The sequence below is a fragment of the Ictidomys tridecemlineatus genome, chromosome 12 (assembly GCF_052094955.1).
Source record: "Ictidomys tridecemlineatus isolate mIctTri1 chromosome 12, mIctTri1.hap1, whole genome shotgun sequence".
Lineage (NCBI taxonomy): Eukaryota > Metazoa > Chordata > Mammalia > Rodentia > Sciuridae > Ictidomys > Ictidomys tridecemlineatus.
Window position 1 is genome coordinate 39,770,651 of NC_135488.1, and position 13,517 is coordinate 39,784,167.

Sequence of the window (13,517 nt, forward strand, 5' to 3'; positions counted from 1 at the left end):
ATTCGACTTTATTCTTGGTAGAATAGGCATAGACGCGTGCAGCAGCAAACCAGGACCCCCACCCAGAGACCTTGGTCCCAACTTGTTCTTTCCCTATTTTAATTCATTGGCTGAGAATTTTCAATGAGACTGTGGGCTTACAATGCTTCCTAAGTATGATTTTTTTTTTTTTTTTAAACTGGGTTATGAGGGTAAGGTCCTCTAAGGCTGCTGATGTTTGCAAGTAGATGAGGTCATGCCGTGGGTCACGTGGGTCAGGCTGTTCTGCTGGAAGGTCCTGCCACCCTCCTCCCATCCGTGGAGAGCTGCGTGTGGCTCATTTGGAAAGCACGTGCGCCCTCTGCTGGCTACTCAGATGAATGCTTAAAAAGACCACTAGCAGTGGCAAAAGGCATTTGTTCCTTGGTTGGTTCTTTTCAGCCATCCATCCATCCATCCATCCATCCATCCATCTTTCCATCCATCATCCAACATCATCTATCCACCCGACACTCATTACATACCAGGTACTTGGTGGAGCTCTATGGGGACACAGAAATACAACAGGATTTCTACCTTCAGAGAGCATATATGGATGATGGTTGAGAGTAGCTCAGCAGTCTGTTATGTAACACTAACAGGAACAGCTTGAGCAAAAAGCTTCATTCATTCGTTCATGTATTTTTCCATTTATTCATTTATTAGACAATCTTTAAATTGTCCAAAGAGCAAAAGACTCCTTTTCTTTCATTTTATATTGCTATTACCTAACATTTATTCCACATTCACTGTATCTTGGGTACTTTATATGCTTTGACTTTATATAATCCCTTCTAAGGTAATGTGCTGTTGATGTCCCTGTTTATAATGAAGAAACCATGGCTTTGAAAAGTTATGAAATGCTCATACTGCTAATAGATGGTAGGGTGGCAACCGGAACTCAAATATGTCTCTTTTTGGTTAGATTATAAAACCTGTCATAAATAAAGCTTGCGTTGATTCAAACTCTACTCAGAAGGTAAACCGTATCCTGCCAGAAAAAAAAAATATATGGGAATTAAGCTTTTGTAGAAGGTTTTTACCAAAGAGGTGATGAACAAGGTACCCTGTGTGCTATAAAACAAGCCGTATACTAAAGTAGCTGTCGCTGCAGAGATGCTGATCTTCAAACATGTGATCTGAGACGCTGGGGACCAGGAAATTCTTCTGAGATTCTAAGGTGGCAGAGAGCCCTCATTTAAAACTACAGGCCTCTTGCCTGGGGAAGGAGCATAAGAAGAGGTTGGAGGGGGCGGTCTCCCAATCCGTGGGTCCCATCTGAGAGTGAGATATTTGAGCAAATTGTTCTTAGGAGCTCCTCCAAGCATCTACAGGGTGTGGCTCTACACCTGCCTTTCACTCAGGAAGTGTCAACCTGTCAGTCTGTGCTGGGTGTGTGGTTGGATCAGTCTGATTGGAAGGGAACACACCAGATGCCGGGAGGAAGAGAAACCCCTCCTGAATACGGAATGTCACATGTCAGCAACTGTGGCATAGATAATGCCCGTCGGTGTCTGCGATCCCCACGAGGGGCTTTTGTTAAAAGAGGTGGTTATAGGGTCTTTGGTTATATTCTTAGTAAATCTGTTTTTCTTAAACACATAGAGTCAACTTACAGATCCTATGTTTCTTAAAAAACCTACTAAAAAGAACAATCCTCTCACTGTCTCCTTAGTTGATGTTCAGCGAGTTTCTAAGTTCAACAAGTCGTGAATAATCGGCAGTATCTGCCAAAGCCATTAATTTACAAGTTTCATTTCTCGGAATCTCTCAATCATTTCACATTTCTAACAAAGAAAAGTTAAAAACCTAAGAAGTAAAACCTTTCTAAGCACTTCAACTGTTTTCAGTCAAATACGGCATCTTGGTGGGATTGGTTCCAAGACCCCCACAGATAACCCACATCTGCGGATGCTCCAGGGTCTCCTGTAAAATGGCTTGATGCTTGCCTAGACCCTACACCTCCCGTGGGCTCTCGATCCCCTCGAGACGACTTATAACGTGAACGCGGTGTACCCTCGCATAGTTGTTTACTGTGTTGCTTAGGGAATTGAGACAAGGAAAACACCTGTGTGTGTGTTCAGTACAGATACAGTTTTTTTTCCAAATATTTTCCATCTAAGGTAGGTTGGCTCTGCAGATATGGAGGGCCAACCGCACACGGTCCAAACTCTTTTAAATAGAGATTCTCATGAAGACTTAGGTTCTTTACAAACTTGGTCAAGCTCCCTTTTTAATGAAAATGACCAGGCTCACGTATCTCAGCCTATTCGACGTCTGACACGTCTGAGATGATCATGGAGATAGATGATGGTGATGGCTGTAGAACTGAACCCTGGTCTTAAAGCACATGGACTCGCTGTGGTGTCATCCTCTCTCTGTTTACTGTCCTGCTTGGGAAGAGAGGGTCCCCTGCTTCCTGGGAGCAGATCTGCCACCTCAGCGGAGGGCACTGGGTTGAAGATTCCCGAGGGCAACATGGGTCACTGTCCCTGGTCAGTTTGCAGAAATCCAAGGCCCAGCAGAAGGCCCCATCCTACTTGATAGGGCCACGCTGGGGGTTCGCCGAGCCTCTGCCACCACTTTAGAGTGCTCATTTGATTCACAAAGTGTCTCTCCCTTCCGATAAGAAACTGATCAGCCAACTTAGAATACAGACAAGTGCTTCAAATTGCTTCTGGGGCCTATGGACGTCGACTTCTTTCGCCCTGGTAGGTGCCAATCACAGGACGGCGACCTTCGGGAGGGCAGGGACAGTGTCTCTCCGACTCAACCGCGGTGTCCAGAGCGTTTCACGTGCTAGAAGCATCCTAGGCACCTGCTGTCCGTCCGTCAGCTGAGTGGACGATCTGTTTCTAGCCAAAACAGGGTCACCAAGAATCTGACCACCTACTGTGACAGGAGGAGGCACACTCTCTGGCCTCAACCTCACAGCTGTTTCTCTTGGGCTCCCAGATGTTCCTGCAGCAGCCGGCTGTCTCCCTGAGCTTCAGCAGTGCCCAGCGGCCCGAGGCTCAGCCGCAGCTGCAGCAGAGGCCGGCCGCAGTGTCTCAGCCCCAGCTGGTGGCCAGCCAGCAACTTTCAGGGCAGATGGCTTCAACCCAGGTCACCAACCAGCACCTGCTCAGAGAGTCGAGTGTGATATCCACCCAGGTAAATGTGCCCTGTCCACACTCTGTCCTTGCCACATAGCGGACACTCTCGCAGTCTTAAGAGGTGCTCGATTCCCGCAGCCGACGCGGTTCCTCTCTGAACAGATTATGGTGGGGGCTTTTCTTTGAAGTCATTTTGAATGTCCAGCTTGTAGTGTTTTCCCATGCCCTGGCCCCTAGAGACATCACGCCGTGGAAACTTTCAGCTTTGAGACTGAATTAGGATTGGAAGAGGAAAAGGACATCCCAAGCACTCACTGAAGGCCACGTGTCCCTCCACACCTGCTCCAGGCCCCCCCAGCCCTCTGCGTTCAGCCCTATCCATGTGAGCAGCCGCCACCGCTGCTCACTGTCCCAGCCCAGTCCACCTGGCTCTTCCCGGCCACCCGCAGTCCCTGCCCAGCCCTGCCCTTGAGGCCATTTCCACTCATTACCCCCCACCAGTGACCTCACCAGCTGACCAGGTCACTGGTGGGTCAATGGCACTTCAGTGGAAGGGAACGAAGGGGACCTGAGCCTCTTCCATCACAGGGGAAGGCAGATCCTGCCTCTCCTGGGGCCTTCACGTCTCCACCAAGTGCTGAGTGCCCTGGTGAGCGTCCCTGAGCTCCTGTGGTCACAGGGGAGCCAAGAGGGACTACAGAGTCCTTGTCTCCAGGGAGCCAGAGTCTCACAGAGAAGCTGGGGACTTAGCAGACGGTGTAGAGTGCAAGGGGGAGGGGCACCGTCCTCCCTCCGTCTCTGCCGGGGATGGGTTCAGGAACCCCCACGTGGGTCTGAATCATGGACGCTCAAGTCCCTGACGGAAGACAGCAGCCCGGTATCCACGGGGCCTATGCATATGCGCCCGACGTGATTCTTTTTTCCTGTTGGGGACTGAACCCAGGGCCTCGTGCCTGCCAGGCCAGCCCCCTGCCCCCAGGCCCTCCACACTTCAAGTCGTCTCTGGATGACTTGTAATATTTACTATTAGGTCGATGTTGCGTAGTTTTGTATTATCTCGAGAATAAAGACAAGAAAGTCATCTGGACGTGCTCAGGACAGAAGCTACTTATTTGGAGAATTTTTGATAGGTGACTGACTTAGGGAGTTTGATCCGTCCTTATCCAAATTTGTTTTGTTGAAAATGCAGCCTTTCCATTCAAAGGGTCATGGCATCAGGAAAACCAACGTGTGGAAATAGCCAAGGGAAGGGTAGAAAGGGGAAAAGCTCAGGAAGGGCTCACGCTATCCCATATTAAACGATTTTGTTCAAGCTCTAGAAATTAAAGCACCACGATTTCACCGGACAGTCAATGAAACTGACAGAAAAGAAAATGCAAGCCTAAGCCAACTCCCTCTCTCATTTATTATTTCATACAAAAAAAAATATTTTCCAAGTGGGAGGGGGAAAATTAAGTAAAAATCACAATGTATCAAATGACAATGGGGGCACCCTGGTGAAGATGGAGTTATGGGCTAGGGTTTTAATTAGGTGGAAGGGAAGCCTTCTCTGCAAAGATAGTATTTAAACAAACAAAAAAAAAAACTGAGGGATGAGAGAAGAAAGCATATCAATATGAGGGTGAGAGGAGTGTTCCACACAGAGGGATCAGCATGTGCAAAGGCCCTGAGGCAGGAGTAGGACTGGTGAGTTGGAGAAACAGCAGGGAGTTCCGTGTGTCTGAGGTAGAATTTGTGAAGCGATAAAGTATTCAGTCCAATGCACGTTTGTTACTTGTCTGATAAAAAAACTTGGCACTGACCAAGGCCCACAGGATTCCAAGAATCCCTGAGGCACTTGGAATCCAATGAGGAAGAGATCCACAAAATCAAAATAGTTCCGTACGTCACTGGTGGGTCCGACATCAGAGGGATGGCCAGGGTGAGGTGAAGGACGAGTCTGGGGAGGTTTCAGATGACCTGAGTCTACGTGTTGTCCTTGCCATGATACTCCAGGGCCCGAAGGCGATTCGGAGTTCCCAGGTGATGCAGGGCAGCAGCCGTGCAGTGAGCAGCCTGACGCCCCAGTTCAGCAGCCCAGCCGCTCCGGGCCTCAGCCTGACCGCGCCCGCTGCCGCCTCCCAGGACGCCAGCCAGTGCCAGCCCAGCCCCGACTTCAGCCACGACAGGCAGCTCAGGTGCGAGGCCAGGCTTCATGCATGCTCTCAGCCAAGGGAGCAGCTTGGGGTCCTTGGAGGCGACCCGCTGCCCTCTGGTCTGCTGAGGACAGTCAGGGGTCAGGGGCGAGGGTCAGCCACAGGAGATCCAGAGGCCCGCTGCCCTGGGCCGCCCCGTCGGGGCTGCAGTTGGTGCCGACTGACCTTCACCGTCTCTCTCTCTCTGCTCCAAGGCTGCTGCTGAGCCAGCCCATCCAGCCCATGATGCCTGGATCCTGTGACGCCAGGCAGCCCTCCGAGGTCAGCAGGACTGGACGGCAAGTCAAGTAGGTGGCCCTGGAGGAGGGGGGAGCAGAGCGCCCGCAGGCTGGGGGACGGGCCCAGGCTGGATTTCTCTTTCTCTTTAAAAACCATGCTCCCCGGGTTTCAGGCTGGCGGGGCTCACTGTGAACGTCCTACTAAAGACAGGTTCCAAGCGCGCCCCTTTATGGGGACTTGTCCTCTTAGCTTCCCTTCCACCGTCTCCCATTTCAGCGAACTGACTTTTGTATCCACGCTCCAAGCTTCAAACAGCCCCTGGACGAAACCATGACTGATATTCCCCAGTGTGTGCCTTTGGGATTTCATTTCAGGTGTAAAAGGCTTGGTGACATTCCCTGAGAGCCCCCGCGGGCTCCTGCTGGCTGTCCCACAAGCACCTTGGCCTGTATGGCTGGCACTAGGCCCCAGGATCCTGAGACCCTGCCGTGGTGGCGATCCGAAACCAGCCTCCTCCTGCTCATTTCCTGTCTGAATCCATTTTCTGTTGCTAGCACTGAATACCACAGGCCGGGGAGTTTATAGAGAAGAGAGGTTCATTAAGCTCATGGTTCTGCAGGCTGGGCCGTCCAAGAGCAGGGCGCCAGTGTCTTCTCAGTGTCTGGAGAGGCCCCCTGCTGAAGGACACATGGCTGTGCCCCCTCCCCCAGCTCTCAATCCTATTTACTCCCAAGGCCCATCCCATACCATGCACACGGCACTTGGGGGGTTAAGTTCCCATCATATGAACTTTGTGGGGACACAGGCAACCTGTGGCACTTCCCCAGGCTCTTTTCCACCTGTACCCCCAGGACCAGGAGCAGATCTGCTCAGCTGCCCCCTCACTAGGGAGGAGGGTGACTGGAGACCTCAAGGGGGATCACTTCGTTCAGGAAATAAACGTTACTGGAAAATAGTCTCAAACCCTTTGAAAGGAGGCAAAAATACGAGTCTTGGACAGACGTCTGTTTTCTACAAACCCTGGTTGTTCCAAGTTCACCAGAACAGTGCTAGCTAATGAGGCCTGCCACGGGTCTCCAGGGACCATCCCCAGAAGCCCTTCCCGTGTCCACGCTGACAGTCACTGAGCGTTTCTGGGCCTCAGGGACCCGTATGGACAGGATTCTTTTTTTTTTAAATCAACAAAGCAACTCATCATTAAAGCAGTTAGGCCATGTTTTCAAAGGTTCTGCACTGGTGCTGCGGGTAGAGCTCAGGTGGCAGCTGCTTGCCTCGCATGCACAAAGCCCTGGGGTCAATCCCAGCAGCCCCCCCCCAAAAGAACTCAAAGGCTCTACACTGTGTATGGCAGAGTCAGAGGCCACCCAACTCTCAGAGGCCTCTGCGGCCTCTTGATTCTTCAAAGTGACCTTGTGGGTCCTGTCTGGGGTCTCTTTGGGATCTTCTGCACCTGAGACTTTCTGGCCCTCCTGTTGGTCATGGGGTGAAGAGGGACCTTTCACAGTCCCTTGTTCTGCTCTCAGGTAGGCACTGGTGGTTTGGTTTTGGTTTTAGATTTTGCTTCTTCTTCCTAGATGATCCAAATAAGCAGAAAGATACTTATTTCATCATTTTCTAGAAATGCTTAAAATGCTGTAAATGAGCAAAAATAGACTTTTTTTTTTCTTCTGGGAACCTTATCTGCTGTTTTCAGTTAAACCAATAATTTCTGCCCTCTGCATCTCCCCGACTGTCTCTTCCACTCACAACCCAACGACACATCCTCTAAGGAGTTTCAGGATCTGTCTCACGCACACAGAGGCCTCCCTGCAGGGCAAGTTGGGGGTGTCCAAGTCTGTTACAAATGACCCCATGCAGGGAAATAACATTTGCAAAAATATAATGCAAAGCAGACGTCTCTTTGTAAAAATTCCAGAATCTTCCAGAACTTTCCCAAAGGTCCTTTCTCCACTCCTTGTTAGGGGACTATTATCAACGATGCCTCTTTTTTATTATTATTATTATTATTGTTATAGTAAAATGTACATAATAAAATATTTACTGTTTAAACCATTTTAAAAGACATAACTCAGTGGCATCAACTAGAGTCACACTGTTGCACAATCATCAGCCCTGTCCACAGAGCTGTTTCATCTTCCCCAACTGAAACTCTACACCTGTTAAACAATAACACTCCATCCCTCTTCCCTCTGCCCTGGTAACCACCATACTTTCTGTCTCTGTGACTTTGACTCTTCTAGGTACCTCATGCTGTATTTATGCTTTGGTGACTGGCTTGTTTCACTTATCATAATGTCTTCCGGGGCCATTCATGTTGTAGCATGTGTCAAAAATGCACCCCCCCTTTTCAAGGCTGAGTAATATTCTATTATATGTATGGTACATTACAAACACACAGACATATATGTATTTTTATCTATTACCTGTCAATGGACATTGGTTGTCACCACCTTTTAACTAATGTGAATAATGCTGGCCTCAGTGTGAAAACAGCTGTTCAAGTGTTTCACTTATTTTAAGTATATATACCCAGAATTGGAACTGCTCAGTCACAGTCGTTCTGTTAATTTTTTGAGGACCCCTATGCCATTTTCCTCAGTGGCTGCTAGTTTATGTTCTCATCAATAGTGCACAGAGTTCCAGTTTTGCCACATCCTTACCAACAAGTGTTATTTTGTTTTATTTTTTAATATAATAGCCATCAAAATGGGTGAGAAGTGGGTAGCTCCTTTTGGTTTGCTTTTCCCTGTTGACAAGGGACACTCAACATCTTTTCACGCACCTAGCGATCGTTTGTGTCCCTTCTTTGGGGAAATGTCTCCTGGAGCCCTTTGTCCCTTGCTCTGATGGGGTTGTTGAGGTGGTACCGGCCAGCTGGTGGGGGTCGTGGTGGTGATGGTGGGCATCCCTGAGTCTGGATTTATTCTGAGTGTCAATCCTTTTGCAGATTTGGAGTACTCTCTCCCATGGGGGTGGGGGGTTCCTTTTCCCTCTGCCGATAGTGTCCCTTGATGTACCAAGGTTTTGTTCAAGTCCCACTTACCTATTTTTTCTTTTGATGTAATGCTTCTCCGTGTCATATCAATGCCACTTTCTTCAAGAATCTGTTTTTCTCCTTTCCATGTGACACTAACAGGTACGCACAGGCCCAGGCCGTGTTCCCGCATCCAGACTCACGCCCCACCAGCAGCAGCACCTCCACCCCCGTCCTGCTGATGGGGCAGGCAGCGCTTGCCCACAGCTTCCCTGCCTCCCAGCCAGCTCCCCTGCAGGCCCAGCCGCAGCCGCCACACTACCTACAGGTGGGCACTGGGTGGGGAGACCCACGTGGGTTTAGGGAGAGAAGCCAAGCTCCACATTCCACATCTGAAAAGCTTTTTCCTGCCTTGCTTTGAAGGCTATTTGTCCCTGGTACAAAAGCAAGTCCCAGGAAGACCCACATTTGATTGCTTCTAATTCGGAAAGCTTTTAAAATGTATGTATGGGAAGTATGAAAAATTAAGGATCAGCTATTATACCTCATACGGTTATATGCACCAAAGGTCCATTTTTAAAAAATAATCTTGCATCTTGATATATTCATGCTTTCTAGAGCAAAAGTCAGGCATGAATGAGGCCGGGTTTGGTGGTGCACGCCTGTAATCCCAGTGGCTTGGGAGGCTGAGGCAGGAGGTTCGCGAGTTCAAAGCTAGCCTCAGCAAAAGCGAGGCACTAAGCAACTCAGTGAGACCCTGTCTCTAAATAATATACAAAAAAGCAAGGGCTGGGGATGTGGCTCAGTGGTTGAGTGCCCCTGAATTCAATCCCCAGTACCAAAAAAAAAAAAAAAAAAGACATGAATATTTTTGTTGGCCTTTTCGGTGCATTTATAAAGTTCTGTACAAATACAAAATTAAGTCACACTTAAAGATCCATCAAAATATCTTAACAACTACAATAACATTGTGTGGAATTGGGGCTTTATAGAAAAAATATGGAAAAGGCAAAAATTACTTCAAGTAATTGTTGAACACACTGGAAGGAATGAGGGTGGACCCAACTGGTCTGAGGGCTCAGCCTCCTCCCTGACACGTGCCCAGGGAGGACGCCGGTTCTAACCCAGCCCTCACCCTGCCCTGGGCGGCTCCCTCTCAGCAAGGACAGCCTACGCTTCCTTGCTTGGCATCTTCAAAGCCAGAGGACCCTTGTGCAGTGGCCGAACCATCTTGAGGACCACAGGGTAGAGATGAAGAGAGTTGTCCCTAAAGGGCTGGAATGTGATTTGACTTTTTTTGCTGAACCGTCTGGGGGTACAGTTTTCAAATCTCTCCGATCCTCCATAGACTGGGTGTAACTCCAACTTTGGCTTTGCAGACAGATCTCTTCAGTTCTTGGGACCCAGAAACGACGTGGATAGGAAACAGTGAAGTGACAAGGCAGGGGTGCATGGGAGGGGAGGATTTGTTTCAGCAGTAGCAGCAGTGGTTTGCAGGCACTCGATGCATGAAGATACAGGGTAAAGGCGCAAAGAGCTCTTGGGTCTTCTCACTGCCCTTGGAAACTTGGAAGCCCTTAAGGCCCCAGAGCACACTAGGGAGCTGCCTTAGCACAGTGTGGGGCAGGCTCTGGTTAGTGCCCAGTGGGAACACTGCCGAGGGGAGCCTTCCTGGAGCTAGGGACTTGAGGGGGAGCACTCTGAGGCATCTGCTACAGAACCTGACGCACCCAGGAAATAGTCAAAGGGTGGATGAAGGCATGGGTGTGAAAGAACTGTGTTTTGGCTGGACCACGCAGCACAAGCACCAGACCCAGGCGCAGGGCTTAAAGGCCCGAGGCAGGCCGCTCTGGGCTACTTGGAGAAGTCCATTCATTGGGAGGCGGGAGTGGGAAATAAGATTGAAGCTTTCCAAGTCAGTTTGACCTGCTGAAGCTTCTGAAGCTCAATTCGTGATGTTTCCTATTAGATGCTGGTGAACGGTGGCTTTGGGGATAGTTAGGGGAGCAGGGACCAGCATGAGACATAGTGTGCACCGATTCTGCATGTGGCCCCAGGTCGCATCATCCAAAAGCATCCAGGCCACGTGACCATCATGGGCCCACGTGGGCCATACAGAACCCCCCATCCCCCCACCCCCGCATAGGCAGATTTTGACTCCGGAAAGGGTGCTTCCACTCCACTCTGGGAAGTCCCGCAGCTGAGGGCATCTGTAGCCCCAGATCCCTTCCCACCACCTCACTCCCCGGGTAAGGAAGTGACAGCGAGGGGCTGACCAACCACAGGACGGCTCTGAGCCCCTCTCCCTTCCTTTCTCGTCGCAGGCATCGACCTCTCTGCACAGTGAGCAGCCGGACTCGCTCCTCCTCTCCACCTACGCCCAGCAGCCCGGGGCCCTGGGCTACACCCCGCCGCCCCCCGCGCAGCCGCAGCCCGCGCGCGCGCCCCGCAGGGTCAGCCGGCTGTCCGAGTCCTCAGGCCTCCAGCAGCCGCCCCGGTAGTGCCCTGGCCCCGGCGTCGGCACACAATCAGCTTTAACCAATGGACGAGGGGGCGGCCACGGGAGGTGGGGAGAAGGGGTCTGAGCTAACCCCTTGGCTTTCGTGCACCCTGCGTACATTTCAGAATTCCTGGATGGTAACCATCCCCGGAGCGCAGCGGCGGGGACAGTGGAGCGCAGATCAGGAACGCTGGCCTTGTCCCCATGGCCGCCAGGGTTCCCGGGCGCCCTCCACAGCCATACGGGACGGGAACTGAACGCCCCGGGGTGGCCCGGAAACCCAGTTTACCCGCGGAGACGGTGCCCCTCGCGCGTCCCCGCAGCGCGCACCGCCGCCCGGTGCACCCGCGCCCCAGCTGGCCTTCACTCTCCCGATCATCTTTCCTTTGCATTGGAGAAGGACTGGGTCAGAGATCTGTTGGGGAGACAGAGAGAGAGAAAGAGATTATTTTTCATTATTTTTAAAATGGTTGCTTTTGTTTTAATTTGCACAGCTGCACAGAGGATATAACTTAGGCACTTTATGTTTTTAAAAATAATAAGGTCTCATGACTTCATTTGGAGCCCACATTAACAAAAACAGCCCACCAGTCAGCGAAGCTGGTTGTCATTAACCAAGCTGCAGATTCACACCCTCTGCCTAGATCCTAAGGAGGCCTCACCCAGTGCCCTCCTAGTGGTGATTGTCCCCACCTACCCACCCGCCCACACATAACACTGGACTGTTTCCTGTTTACTTCCTTGATTGCAACTACAAAAGTGGACTCAAAGTCAAGCACAATTTTGCGGCTGATTTTCCAGAATTCTGTAGAGAACGCTAAGACTTAGGAGGGAAGAGGTTTCATAAGCCAAGCAGCCTGGGGGGCTGCAGTCCCCGGGAACCCCCACCACGTGTTGGCCCTGAGTGCGAATGCTGCATCTTCCTACCTATCTTTCATGATGATTCTGAGGATTGGATTTTTCCTTTTCAAAATGCACTTTGCTTTTTTTGTATGTTTTGTTATGTTGAGATGTTTCTAAAGAAAAGATTTTATGTAATTATGAGTGTAGTGAATTGTACAGCTGTTGTAATAATTACCTATTTCTATATAAAATAAAATTGTACGGATTATGTGTAAATTATTTTGTATCTGAGACGCCAGTTCCTTCCCCAAATATAAAAAAGTATAAAAAATTTTCCTGTGTTTTTCTGTGAGTGGAAACTTTTGTAATAAATTAACAAATTTGTACAATTTCCTCTGTCCCTTTTTCTACATCCACGCATATACATCTTTTCACCTGGAAGCTTTTTTTATTTTTCAAGATGTTTCAAGAGTAATCAAAGATTCGGAAATGGTATGTGCTAGCTTTCCATGGCTGTGACAAAATACCTGAAATAATCAACTTAAAAAGGTGAAAAGTTTCTCTTGGTTCATGGCTTCAGAGGTTTTAGTCCGTGGTCTCTTGGTCTTGTTGCTTTGGGCCGGTGGCAGCATGGTACCTTTTCGCAGAAGCCCAGGACAGAGGATGAGGAAGCCTGTTCAACTCACAGCCAATGGAAATGGGGGGAAGGGGCCAGGATCCTTACCCCTTCAAGGGCACACCCTTAATGATCTAATTTCCTTCCAATAGGCTTCACTTAAAGGTCCCACCATTTGCTAATAGTGCCATAGTCAGGGATCAAGCCCACGAGAGCGTTTGGGGGACATTCAAGGTCAAAAGTGATACAGTAAGTCAGGTGATGGTGCAATGTGCACTAATCTATCAGCTTCTTGATCCTTAAAGTTTGTGCCCAAAAAAGGCTCATGGTAGAAATGAAAACAGAAAATATCCAAGGTCAAAGGCACGGATAATCTGTGGGAGACAACAAAGATGTTCTCCACCACCGCATTCATTCATTGCCTGTAATTAAACTCACTCAGGCTGGAATTCTATGGATTCTCACTGCCAACACATAGTTACCAGCCACGTGAGCAGGGTGAGTAAGTCTGTGTGTAAGATGTGGGCACACACATGGCACTGGCATATCTCCAGGGGTCCTGCCAGCTATGGACATCTGCCCCTTCAAGGGGCTCATCCCAATAACATGGGGTACTCTGGTGCACTGTGTTTGAGAACCACTAAGGTGTCATGTCCTTTTCTGAAAGCACCGGCTAGGGAGAGTGAAGTTTGTTTCATAGTTGCATTACTCTCTGTTTCTACCCTCTCTGTAAAGTGGAGAAAGTTTTTCTCAGTTCTATGACTAGGATCCGTTGTGGATGGCACCAGTCCCATCATTGCACTATTCCTGAGAAAAAGAGAACTCAAAATACTTTGCATGCACTAGGAGCATTTACTCTTTGACAGAACCAGAAATGAACACTGTTTTTTAAAACAAAAGGTCTGTGCAAAACTGGATTATATTTTTAATTTAATGTTTGATAAATTTAAAGAGTTAGAGATCTGATTTTTTTTTCTGTAAAAAAAAAAGCGTACTTTAATTGTATTTGCATTTTAATTGGCTGTCAGCATCCTTACTGCTACATGGAACAAGATTC

The 13,517-nt window shown here is 49.3% G+C and overlaps 1 protein-coding gene across 6 annotated transcripts in view; it reads left to right on the top strand.

The window, feature by feature from the left end:
* The window catches only part of Npas2 (neuronal PAS domain protein 2), a 152,079-nt gene extending 139,844 nt beyond the window's left edge, over positions 1–12,235 (top strand). For all 6 annotated transcript variants that reach the window (XM_078028570.1, XM_078028568.1, XM_078028569.1 and 3 more), the window contains 5 exons: positions 2,974–3,171; positions 5,109–5,290; positions 5,503–5,595; positions 8,664–8,829; positions 10,826–12,235. In XM_078028570.1, the coding sequence (XP_077884696.1) occupies positions 2,974–3,171; positions 5,109–5,290; positions 5,503–5,595; positions 8,664–8,829; positions 10,826–11,002 (816 nt within the window). In that variant the 3' untranslated portion in view covers positions 11,003–12,235. The remainder of the gene's footprint in view (positions 1–2,973; positions 3,172–5,108; positions 5,291–5,502; positions 5,596–8,663; positions 8,830–10,825) is intronic.
* Positions 12,236–13,517: the final 1,282 nt, after the last annotated feature.